General features: G+C 29.8%; 4 protein-coding genes and 1 long non-coding RNA gene across 8 annotated transcripts; 2 read left to right on the forward strand and 3 right to left on the reverse strand.

Annotated features, from left to right (window-relative positions):
* The first annotated feature begins 1,812 nt into the window (after positions 1 to 1,812).
* LOC124500615 (uncharacterized) lies at positions 1,813 to 4,854 on the forward strand. Of its 3 annotated transcripts, XR_012832226.1 has the most exons (7): positions 1,813 to 1,956; positions 2,023 to 2,514; positions 2,575 to 3,404; positions 3,472 to 3,734; positions 3,790 to 4,065; positions 4,149 to 4,305; positions 4,482 to 4,854. It is a non-coding gene; the product is annotated as an uncharacterized LOC124500615 (long non-coding RNA). The 3 variants fall into 3 exon arrangements; XR_012832225.1 differs by having other exon boundaries at positions 3,472 to 4,065; XR_006959636.2 differs by having other exon boundaries at positions 2,110 to 2,514; positions 3,472 to 4,065.
* A 432-nt stretch (positions 4,855 to 5,286) lies between these two features.
* On the reverse strand, positions 5,287 to 8,198 carry LOC124491264 (stAR-related lipid transfer protein 13). The gene is made up of 4 exons (XM_075730853.1): positions 7,848 to 8,198; positions 6,144 to 7,785; positions 5,770 to 6,066; positions 5,287 to 5,696 (listed from the first exon to the last, which is right to left on the reverse strand). The coding sequence occupies exons 2-4, from the start codon at positions 7,601 to 7,603 to the stop codon at positions 5,576 to 5,578; spliced, it is 1,878 nt and encodes a 625-aa protein (XP_075586968.1). The 5' UTR covers positions 7,604 to 7,785; positions 7,848 to 8,198; the 3' UTR covers positions 5,287 to 5,575.
* Positions 8,199 to 8,318: 120 nt separating this feature from the next.
* LOC124500424 (uncharacterized) lies at positions 8,319 to 10,078 on the forward strand. The gene is made up of 2 exons (XM_047064495.2): positions 8,319 to 8,511; positions 8,585 to 10,078. The coding sequence occupies exons 1-2, from the start codon at positions 8,452 to 8,454 to the stop codon at positions 9,956 to 9,958; spliced, it is 1,434 nt and encodes a 477-aa protein (XP_046920451.2). The 5' UTR covers positions 8,319 to 8,451; the 3' UTR covers positions 9,959 to 10,078.
* Positions 10,000 to 11,645, reverse strand: LOC124500295 (tetraspanin-18). The gene is made up of 3 exons (XM_047064352.2): positions 10,897 to 11,645; positions 10,641 to 10,838; positions 10,000 to 10,583 (listed from the first exon to the last, which is right to left on the reverse strand). The coding sequence occupies exons 1-3, from the start codon at positions 11,140 to 11,142 to the stop codon at positions 10,170 to 10,172; spliced, it is 858 nt and encodes a 285-aa protein (XP_046920308.1). The 5' UTR covers positions 11,143 to 11,645; the 3' UTR covers positions 10,000 to 10,169.
* BORCS6 (BLOC-1 related complex subunit 6) lies at positions 11,508 to 12,522 on the reverse strand. 2 transcript variants are annotated; one of them, XM_047064353.2, is made up of 3 exons: positions 12,338 to 12,522; positions 11,713 to 12,281; positions 11,508 to 11,645 (listed from the first exon to the last, which is right to left on the reverse strand). In XM_047064353.2, the coding sequence occupies exons 1-3, from the start codon at positions 12,393 to 12,395 to the stop codon at positions 11,520 to 11,522; spliced, it is 753 nt and encodes a 250-aa protein (XP_046920309.2). In that variant the 5' UTR covers positions 12,396 to 12,522; the 3' UTR covers positions 11,508 to 11,519. The 2 variants fall into 2 exon arrangements, with proteins under 2 accessions (XP_046920309.2, XP_075586992.1); XM_075730877.1 differs by having other exon boundaries at positions 11,713 to 12,278; positions 12,338 to 12,476.
* Positions 12,523 to 12,532: the final 10 nt, after the last annotated feature.

Consider the following 12,532-nt stretch of genomic DNA (forward strand, 5'->3'; position numbering starts at 1 on the left):
AACGACACAGTTCGATACGCTCGAATCATACCAATGGCAAAGCGACGTTGTAAACTCAATAACCGGTTCCGCTTTGTAACGTTGCATAAAACACTTCTCCACACAGGACAAGCATAAAGTATCATCGGCTCAATAGCTTGAAGATAAACTGTACGTAGAACATCATAAGAAAGACCCCATCTGGAACCAAATTTACGTTTGATAAAATTATAAATTTTAAGTGCCTTAGATTCAACAAAATCAATATGACCATTCCAAGTAAGCTTTGAATCAATAACCAAACCAAGAATTTTCATACTGGACACCAAACTTAACAAATGGCCATTCATAATAATTTGTGGCAAATTAAATTTACGGCGTTTTGTAACAAGCATACACTTCGTTTTAACAGGATTGAAGACCAAATCATTATAAGTACCCCAATCTGAAATCATAGCCAAAACATTATTGGTCAAAGTTGCACAAATTTCAATATCACGATGTTCGCAAATTAATAAACAATCATCTGCATAAGCTTGTAAAAAGCAGCCCGTCGGTAAAGATAATTTTAATAAATCATCCAATAAAACATTCCACAATAATGGTGAAATCTTCCCACCTTGTGGAGTTCCACCAGTAGCAATTTTAGAAGACGTATGATCCATCAACGGCAATTCAACCAGACGATCACAAAAATAATCAACAATAATGGCATAAATATTTGGCGGAACAGAAAATCTTCTTAAGCTACCAAGAATAATATCATATCTGGCTGCATCAAAAGCCCCGCTAATATCGAGAGAGACTACAAAACCAAAATTATTACGATCATATAAATCATTGATTTTCGAAACAATAGAATTTAGAGCCAATTCAGCAGATTTTTGCGGTAAAAAACCAAACTGTCTGGATGACAAAAAATGATTCGTGACAAGAAAATGTTGTAAACGACGAGCAATAACGCCTTCCAGTATCTTACCCATCACAGACAATAAAGAAATAGGGCGATACGTTTTATAGGTATTTCCATCATTTTTAGGAATCAATTTGACAACGGCCTTTTTCCAACAGTTAGGGAAGACACCAAAAGACAAACATTTATTGAAAAGAACCAATAAAAGAGAAGGATACATATGATGAATCTGTTTGATAATAGCAGCTGAAATTGCATCTGAACCAGGAGACTTATTATCTTTCTCTATATTAACAGCAAAATCTACTTCTTTTCTCGTAATTTTCTTCTTTTCTCGTAGATTATTATTTGTCTTTGAAATGGAAAATTTTTTTTGTTTGTTGTTGTTTATTGTTGATAATTATCACAAGGTGTTGTAACCATGTTTGTGAATGAATGAAAATCGAATCGAATGTTTTATTTTCTTCGAAGCCCAACACATCTTGTTCATTTGTTGTGACCAAGTCGATCCATGTAATCCCTAATGAAAAAATTATCCAACAACAACAACCACAGCAATCTTTTCATTTGAATTCATTAAAACATTAAAAAGCTAAAAACAAAACAACAACAACAACAAAAAACGCGTGTATAATGTTTGCCACAATGGTCAACATAAGAAAAAATAACGAACATGAATAATGGAACATTATGGAACAACATCATTCAATCAAATTTATTCATTATGTTTATAATACGATGATGATGATGATGAAAATTTTTTGTTTTCACTTTACTTAAAAAAACACATTGTCGACTCATTTTCATTTATGTATAGATAGATCATCATCATCATCATCATCATTTGTTGCTTGTTTTGTTTTGTTTTCTTTTCATCATCTGTTTTTCATGCAAACATACCATGTATCAGTAATGGTCATTGAATTCGAATAATAAAGACATATCATCATCATCATCATCATCCTTTTGATTTAAGAAATGCAGATTTTAGAAAATTAAAATTTTCCGACTTTCAACAACAAAATTTATTCGAAGAAAAAAAGTTCCTCTTTCTTTTTAAAATAGTAAGAACCGGAAGAACCAATTTTCGGAGACATTTCATTTATTTATTTATTTTTATCGTTTTTTAGGTGAATGAATTTCATTCATTTTATCAATTTTTTTATGTTTTTTTTTCTTTCCTTGTCGTAATTGTCGTCGTTGTGATCACCACAAAGACACACAAATCATTTAGGCGTCAACCGTTTTGGTTTTTTTTTGTGTTTTGTTCAATCAATTCAAGTTCAACTAAGTGACTAATTCCTGACCTCAGACTATGAAAATTGGTGGACAACAACAACAACAAACTGACATTTTTTTCTCACACATCAATAATATACATGTTAATCGAAAAAAAATATTTGCCCAGAAAATGATGATTAATGGATCCAAAATGTATCCCTATGTACAATTTTCAATTGTGGATTCTGAATCAAAAAAACAAATTCATTCGATTTGATATAAACCCGTGATAAATAATCATCATAAAGAAATGAAAATGAAATGAAAATCCTGTTACTTTTTTTTCTTTTCTTGTTCTTCATTCACTTTTGTATGTGTCTGTGTATTGTTTGATCTATCCGGTATGTATTGAATATATGAAATTGTGTTTATTAGCTATTAATTTTTTTTCCATACAACAGGACAGCAAGAGATAATGATATAATAAATAAAGATGTAAATGTCCTGACATTGATTGAAAATGATTTTCGATGCTGCTTCATACGACAGCTTCGTCATCGTTTATCGACATTGTATTCGAATAGAAACCGGAACTTTATCTTCATTGTGTCAAAACATTCACCTTTGTCAATCATATTTTCATTTTGGTTCGGTCAAACATACTACTCATTCAAACATCATCCCTATATTAATGACATTTTCTTTTCGAAAAGGAAAAATCATTTCAATTTTTCCACCATTTATCGACCAAATATGACACTTAAATTATGAAAATTAATGCGATCAACATCACAATCAATGCAAAAAAATGGATTATCATCATTGTTTTGACATCAAAAGAAAAATAATAAAATAAATGACCCATGACATTGAAACGGATCAACAGATCACTGATTTATCGATCCACTTAGACAACGACGACCACCACCATCATACATTTCCATTATTTATGGTGATTTTTTTTTCATTTTCTCATTCCTTCAGATTCGATTAGTTATTTTTCTCATAATGATAACAAAGTTTAGTCTCGAACAAATTTATGGCCAAAAAACGACCATTTTCCATTCATTGACCACAATTATCGAAACGAAACGAAATGAAAAAACCAATCTTTAACTCTTTCAACTTTTCTCTTTTCTCATCATTTGTCACACTAATCAACAATCAACAGGTGATCCATTTATTTATTTCATTTTCGTTTGAACATAAAAAAATCAATTCATTTTCAAATGATAATGATCATGACGATTAGAAATTGAGGCACGCCTTATCTAAAAAAAATTTCTAGGAGGTAATCCAAATATTCACTTGTTTCTGGTTTATAATTTCAATTTTCTTTCGTCTTTTTTTCGATCTAGTTGGTGGCCACGATGAAAAAAAAGAAAACGAAAATTAAATGAAATCAATTGACGAAGAAATGTAAAAAATGAAAAAAAAGACCAACAACAAACGAACAAATAAACCTAAAAATATATACTCTAGAAAACAAAAATGAACACAAAAAAACAATCAAAGATAACAAAGAAAAAAAAATTGAAAAATCCATCGTCTTGACCAAAACTTGACCAACCGACAACAACAACAATTGAAAAACCAACAGTCGAAAATACTGAACAATCAGGTAAATCATGTTTAATTAATATCTACAAGAAAAATATTTTCATCACTATTACCAGACAAGTCAAGTGTATGAATGAAAATAAAAATGAATATTCAAGATATATCTCTCTGGAAATAAATTCGAAAATAAAATGAAGAAAACAATCCACAAGCTACAACACACACCACCCGTGTCCATGCGATCCAGTTTTACTTTTTTTCTGCATTGAACAGAAAAAAAAACTTTTTTGATCTAAATCACTTGAAGAAGAAATGATGATATCATTTTTTTGAGATTTGCGATTCTTTTCTTCAAATTCAAAGAAATGAAAAAAAATTTCTGGTTTCACTTGGTCAGTATGATGATGATGATAAGCATGATGTTGATTATTCATAACCTATTCCTTTCAATTTTTTTTTATTTTTTCCCAGGTAGACAGACAGATGACTAGATATCAGGTGAAAAGAAGAAACAAAAGCGAAATTACTTTTTCAACGATTCATCGATAAAAGCACCATACACGATGCTGATGATGATGATAATGAAAAATGATGAAAAATTCATCTTGATCAATTTATGGAATCGAATGAATGTAAGCATAAAAAAAATCCTAAAAGGATCATTTTTTATTAATTTTTTTTCTTCTCTTTCCGTTCTTATCACTTGAAAAACATCAAACAAATGTCATGCTGTAATAATAATCATCATCATCAATTTTTTTGTGCCTTTTTCTTAATTTAAACAACAAAACGGTGCGCTCTTCTAAAGATTTTATCATTATATTTATTATGTTGATCATGAATGGGTCGTTCTCTACTGGAAAAAAAGATTTTTTTTCGGTAAAAAAAAAATTTGGTTTCCATTCATTTCATTCATTCATTCATTCATTCAATTCCATCATCACTGTTGATTAAAATCACAGTTTTCTTCTTCTTCTTTTTCCATTTTCATTGTAGCAAAATCTTGAAAAATAAGTTTTATAGTGATGTTGATGTTTGGTTATTTAAATTTGTCAAGTTTTTTTTCTGATTTTCGGACTGAAATGAAATGAACTTGAAACCTACGATGATATTATCGTTGATTTTTTTTAAATTTCGGACATACTAATGTTGATGATATCCATGTGGTAAATGATGATGAACTTGATTTTATTTCTTAATGTTTTTTTTGGTAGAAAAAATAAAATTTTTTTTTCAATGTCACCAAAATGATTTAGTTTAACATAGAAACTGACTCTTCACTTTCTGAATTTTAATTTTTATTTTTTTTTTATTTTTTTTTTTTTTCGTAATCCATTTGGATTTTGGTTTAAGTTTTTCTCTTTCTTTAAATAAATTGAAAGTTTTTAAAATGAAAAACGTTTATTTTGGTGGTTTAGTGTTTATTATACCACGGTGACCGCTTTTTTTCGCCTTCGTTAATCTTTACACACACACACACACACACACACACATCAAAAGTTCAACTAAACGAAATAAACGGACGACAAATTTGATGATGATCAGTCATCAACCGACAAGTAATCATGATCATTCAAAGTGACCATGAAAAAAAACCACAATAGTATTAGCAATTATCGGTAAATCAATTTATCTTTCATCATTTATTCAATTACAACATTCGACATTTTAGAAAGAAAAATTTGAAAAATGTGAAAAAATATTTTTTCGAAAGTAACAGATTTGTAGTATGTAGAAAAATATGTGTGTGGTTAATAAGAAGTTTTTTCATCTCTTGATTTAGTATATATGACGATGACGATGATGATTAGATCAATTATATATTGCTTCAACAAATAAAAAAAAGCTTTTCTATCCAAAAAAAGGAATTTGCATAAATGAAATGGATGAACAACATGATAATTAAACTTCGGATATTCGTGTTCCATTCATTGGTACAACAATAAATGATGACGCTAAACATTTAAGCTGTTGATCATGTATTGCCGGATATATTGTACGATACCATTTACTTGATAGACCACTGTTTTATTTGTTTGTTTTTGAAGAAAATTTCAGTTAATTTATTCATCAATATGCAACGAAAAAAAACTTACCGTAATTCCATCAATATATCATGTTTTACTAATGTTTGTCCTTTACCATTCGGTACCATAATCCAATATGATCGTATTAGATCACCAATTTCCGTTAATTCAAAACCACCTTGTTGTTGTTTTGAATTCGACCATTGACGATGTACAGAAAATGTTTTGGTTGGCAATAGACAACTAAATTGCAGATCAAATTCAAATATGTCACTATTATTTATTTGTTGTTGTTGTTGATGATGATCATCGTGATCATCATCATTAATGATTGTCCAACGTGAAATAAGTTTATCAATCATATTTCTGGTTAATTATTTAGAAAGAAACAGAAAAAACAGATTAATTAACTCAATTAATCAACACAGACCTTGATTACTAACCTTTCATATAATAAACGTGCAAGAATATCATCGGGACTAGCATTGATAATAATAACTGATGTATGATTATTATTCAACATTGGCAATGTGGATTGTCGTTGATGTTTATCAATCAGATGAATATTCTTAACATTCAGATAAAATAATGATTCATAATTTTCAATACAATACTGTAAACATTTTTGGGCACGATTTATCTGTTTTTCAGTATCACCATCGCATAAAGATGGTGCAAAACAAATGGCTAGATTCTGTGTGTTCATTTGATTCTCGGATGAATGTGCGGCAACCATTGAAAGAAATTTAAGTATGATAAACAATAAATAACGATGACAATCATCTAGATGCCATAGATGAAATTGTTCATTGATATCATTTTTAGATTTTGTGGCTACAATAAACATATCGATTAATTCGTTGGTCAATAAATGTGGATGTAAATCACGTAACCATGTTTTCACCAGATCAGCAACATCATATACTGATTCACAAAGTGTATCGAAATTAATTTCGTTTTTTTGTATTTTTTCCTTTAGCATATTAATACGTGATTTAACACCTGATTTACGAAATATTCCCACCGAATTAAGGCCACATTTTGATAGATAGATTAATGCATTTTCAATATAATCTGGTAGAATTCGACCACCATTTTGTAATTGAAATTGAGCAAAATCATTTGTAGATATTTCGTTTGTTGCTGATGTGGTATTATTGTTCGGAATTGATTGATCCAATATATATGAATGTGCAAGATAGACAGCTAATTTGTTACAATTATCGTAAAAACTATAACGATAATTTGATTCTTTGTCCAATTCATTTGTTGAATTTGGTGTTAGTTGTTGTTGTTCAGTCGATGATGAGCTTGATCGTGATTGTGATGATGATGATCCATTAATGAATGGATGTTTTTTATTTGAAATCCAGCTACGTTTATCATTGGCAATCTGTTGATCATTTTTTTCAGGTTCGGATTTCTTATTGGTCCCATAACCATCACCATCACCATTCGTTATGATTTGTTCATTAATAATGGAATGTTTTATATTAGTATTCAGATCATTATGAATCTGAGATCTTTGTTGTTGTTCGATTGTTGTTGTCGAGTCGGCGGGTGTAAATTGAAATTTTGATCCCACTTGTTGCTGTTCAATACTGTTGTTATTGTTCGTTGGTGTTGTTCGATATCGATCAATGAAATAATTATTATTTTGTTGTTCTTCCAAATTATTGGTCCATACAATTTCTTTGTTTACTTTTTCCAATAAAATATCACAATAAGAATTAAGATTAGCATTAGTCAATAAAAATCGTTTGGAATCATCTTCATCTTCATCATCATCATTGGAGGAATTGTTATTTAAATTTGTTTGATCCAACATGAAAAGAATTTCATTTTGAATTTGTTGAATATTATCTAAAACACTTTTATAAACATCATCATTATCAGTGTCCATGTTTCGATGTTTTTGTTTGATTGATTAAGATTTTTAAGGCCACATAAAATAAAAAAATTTTTCAATAACAAATTAACACAGCCAAAACAGGATTATATATTCCATAAAAAAATTGATAATGAAAAAGAAAATTAGGACAAATTTCAATGACGAAATAATACCAAAATGAAAAGAATGTCAATCTGTTTTCGATTTTGAAATGAAAAAAAAATTATCAATTAATCGATTAAAAAAAACGTTTTACCTTAATTAATTACGTATGTGTATGGTTAAAATGGTTATGCAATAATCAGAAAGCAATCACATCATTTTTTTTTTGTTTAATAATAAAAAACAAATTAATATACTCTATATATGTGTGAATCTATCATAAAAAGAGTACAAAAATAAAAACAATAAACAACCAGGATGTGTGTATGTGTGTGTATGTATGCGATCGATCGATTGGTTGGTGGAGAGATGGTCATTATCATCAATGAACATTCATGTTTGTTTAATTGACAATTAAAATTTCATTTTTGTCGAATGAATCATCATGGTTTGAACAAATAGAAAATCGAACGAAATTGTCCTGTTTCCAATGATGATGATGATGATGATAGCTCTCTGTAGTTGAATGAATCGTTCATTACTTTATATCACATTTGACCATAATCGATAGTTTATGTGTGAAGGAAAAAAAATTTCCGAAATTCGTCCATTACTTACTTATTGTTTTCTTTTTTTTCTTTGTGTTGTTTATTTATATTGACTCACGATTTTATATTTCTTTTTTTATTTGTTTTGGAACAATTTTAGAAAATTTCACAACTTGATTGATTTTAATTTTACAAAAAAAAATTCTAAAAATGAATACAATGGATAAAAATAATGATTGCTATTTTTATTTCTATTCTACCTGTACAAAGGTGAGAATTTTTTTTCGGTTTTTTATTTAAAGTTATTATTATTAATTGATGTGTTGATTGATTTAATCCGTAGGAAAAAAATTGTCCATTCCGACATTGTGATCTTGCACTTGGTTCAGAAGTTGTATGTGAATTATGGCGTGTTGGCCGTTGTAATGATCGTAATTGTCCTTTTCGTCATATGGAACCAAATATAAAACGTTCAACAACACAATGTTGGTTTGAAACACAACCAAATGGTTGCCGTAAACCACATTGTGTATTTATGCATACAAAACCACGGCCATCAATAACCGATCTGCAGAGTAATATAGCTGAATGGATATTACCAACTGGCCATAATATTAATCAACAACAATTGACCACCAATACTAAACAAAATTCTCAACAAATAAAACCGAACATCGTCAATAATAATGATGGTAATCATCAAGATTTATCGAATAATTCGAATGTCCAAAACAACAACAGTAAAGAATCACATATCACCATAACTAAACCACAATTACAATCAACTGAACAATTAAGCATTTCAATTGATAAAGATGAAGAATCGGATGATAATAATGAAATCGATACTGTACCAGATGATGATGGCCATAAACAACCAGAACAACCAGCCATCAAAACATTGGAACAGATAAAAATGGAAAAAATTCTTCATTCATCACCAAATGAACATTTAATGGATGCAACCAATAATCATAGTTTGACGAAATCTTCAGTTATTAATAAGATTGATATGAAATTTGATAATCTCACCGCCAAACATTCTCCATCATCATCAATAGCTGCACCATTAAGAGCTGAAATAAAACGATCTATGCCGATAAAACAACAAGAAAATATTCAACCACCATCACAATCGAAACATTTACATGAAGAACGACCAGTAAATGTTGTTGTAAAAACATTGGAACAAATTCGTAAAGAACGTGAAGAATCTGAACAGATAGCAGCGACAGCCGTTTCAAAAGAAAATCAAATACCGAATTCTTATAAACGAACATTGATGGATAATAATAATGATACTGATGATCAATCATCATCATCATTGATTCCATCGAAACCGATAAAAATACGAAGAAATCGTTTGACAACATCTACGTTGATAATGATGACGAATAATCAAAATTCAAATTCAAGTATCGAAGATAATAATGAATTAGAATCACAACAAAATTATAGTCGACAACAACAACAGATAAATTCATCAACAACGACGGAAAAATCATCATTAAATCAAGACGATATAATAACACATGGACAACAATCGACAAAATTATCAAACAATGACTACAACGATGATGATCTCGATCTAGAATTTCTACATGGCGGTGATCATGTAGAACCAGCGGTGGCAATAAATTCCTTCTCAGCAGAATTTACAAACATTGATGATGATGATGAATTAATGCGTGAAATTAATCAGGTTATCAATAGCTAAATAAAAAAAAAATTCCTTTTTCTCTTTTGTAAATTTCATTGTTTTTTTTTCTTCACTTTCATTTTAATTATTTTTTTTCCTGATTATTTGCATGAATTGTATAATTTATTTATGAAAAAAATTAAAAATTAAAAAAATGAAACAATTTGAATTTTTGTGAGTGGGTGTGTGTGTGTGTAATGAATTAATAATGGTTGGTTGGTTGGTTGATTCAATATTTCCGACAAAACAACAGGAAAAATATCAATATTGCAATAATTAAATGTATCCAACCGTTGAAGAAACAAAGAAATCCAACAACAGCTGTACGTAATTCATAATGTCGTCGTAATGCCAGTGCACAGCCTTGTTCATTAAGATATGTTTTTCCGGCCATATAACATGATATTGGTATTGCCATACCATATCGGGGATAATCATTGAATGATTCAACACCACAACAGCGTAATTTTATCTGAAAAAAATCGATAAATGCCCGGGATTCAGCTTGATAATTATATTGTTGTAGTTCACGTAGCAATTCTTTATAAGCAAAAATGTATAAACGTGTTCCATATCCACGCATAATGGCCAATGTAACGATAGCCACTTGCATTCCAAAACAAATCAGCAAGAATATTAGATACTAAAAATTAGAATTCAATTAAAATCGGAAAAAAACGTCGAGAAAATTATCAATTACCAATATGATCATGTAGATGTTTTCCCATTGAACAGCGAGGATACCAAAAATCGATAATGCTAATGTAAAGCTACTAATAATGATCATTATATATGCAGCCCAAATAACATTATAAGTATCAAGAAATCGACTTGGTTCATACGATTTTGGATCGGCAATCAACCATATTCCTATACCTAATATGGTTGCGCTCATCATCTTAAAAATCAATAAAATTAGATATATTCACGCAAATTATACACAATTTAAAACTTACAAAAAGCAAAACATTGAAGAATATAATGGCCCATGTAATAATACGATTCATTAGTCTATTATTTGAAACACAAAATGAACGACAACAATCCCAAACATAAACACGTTCAGCATTCGGATTGGTATTGGTTGGCGGTGGTGGTACCGAAGTTGTGGCAGCAATATCAATTTTTGGTGTAGATGATTGATTTTCCGGAGGTGATAATGGTGATGATGTTGTTGATTGTGGTGGTGCTGGTGAATACATTGTACGAGAATTTGATGACTCTTGTTGTAATGGTATAAGTTCATTGTCTTTAACCGTTGTTGTAGCCAGTTTTTTCTTCTTCTTCTTGCAAAACTTATGATCAAAATTGACGAAAAATTCAATCAACTCAAAAAACCGAAATGATGAACAAAATCTTCATATAAAAATTATATAAACGACGACGATATGATGACATAATATGAATGATGAAAAATTACAATTCATTCTCGATCTGCAGGTGTGATCTGATGGTGAATGAGTCGTCGAATTTCGTTTTTTTTCTACCTGTTTTCTTTGAAATTGGGAACCACCACCACCCCTCGATAAATTTAGGTCATTCCTCTTCGATTCATAATGATGATGTTGATGATGGCAGGTTACATAATGATTCGTTCGAATGTGTCCAATGTTTGTTTAATATCTTTGATACGATTTCGAAGTTCATCCAAAAATTGTAATGATTTATTCAATTCTTCACATTTTGATATAATTTTATACATTAACTATAGATAAATCGATAAATGAATAAAGGATTAAAAGATGTGAAAAAAATTTCTTAAGAATTATTACCTTTATATCGGCATCAATATGATCACAGGTATCGAATACATTATCACGATAGATTTCCATCACATCTGTCGATGATGTCGTTACATTAGTTGAATAGGAATTTAAATAGGTCATTATTTGATTTAAATTTTCAGCAATCATCATTGCTTGTGTTTCGATATCCATGATGAATTTCATTTGAAAAAATTTCAATTTTTCTTTTTCATTTCGATCATCTACTAGACCATCGCCGCTAGGTGGTTCAGATGATAGTTGTGGTGGTCGTGTTTCAGAACGATTGGGCCGTTCTTCTTCATTCGAATCCTGATATGATTCAAATGTTTTTTTCGACCATTCAATTATCTGTGATGATAATTCGGGCAATGCAATTGGATCTTTTTTCTTTGAATCTTTTGGTTTCAAATCTGGAAATGATTTCTGTTCATCATCATCATCATCATTGACAAATTCATTATCCGATTCAGATCCAATATCCGTATGATCACCAACGGTTTCATCATCATTATCATGATTAAATTGTGATATCTGTGTATACGATGAAATATAATCCGGACACATTGATGCTTCTTCTATAAAGTAAAGAAAAGGTCAAGTAAATGGGAAAAATTTCATCGATTATCATTACCTGTACTTGGTGGTGAACTAAGCGGTGTTTTCGATGAATCGTCAGGTTCGAGATCCATTTTAAACGATGTAAAAATCACTAATTTTCTCAATTAAATAAAAAAATGATGAAAAAATAAATTCATTCGATTCGATCGATCAAATAAGACATCCGTCCATAAAGTCTGTAACAATCGTCGATTCGAATGATGATTTT

This window comes from Dermatophagoides farinae, chromosome 4, assembly GCF_024713945.1.
Source record: "Dermatophagoides farinae isolate YC_2012a chromosome 4, ASM2471394v1, whole genome shotgun sequence".
NCBI classification, from domain to species: Eukaryota; Metazoa; Arthropoda; class Arachnida; order Sarcoptiformes; family Pyroglyphidae; genus Dermatophagoides; species Dermatophagoides farinae.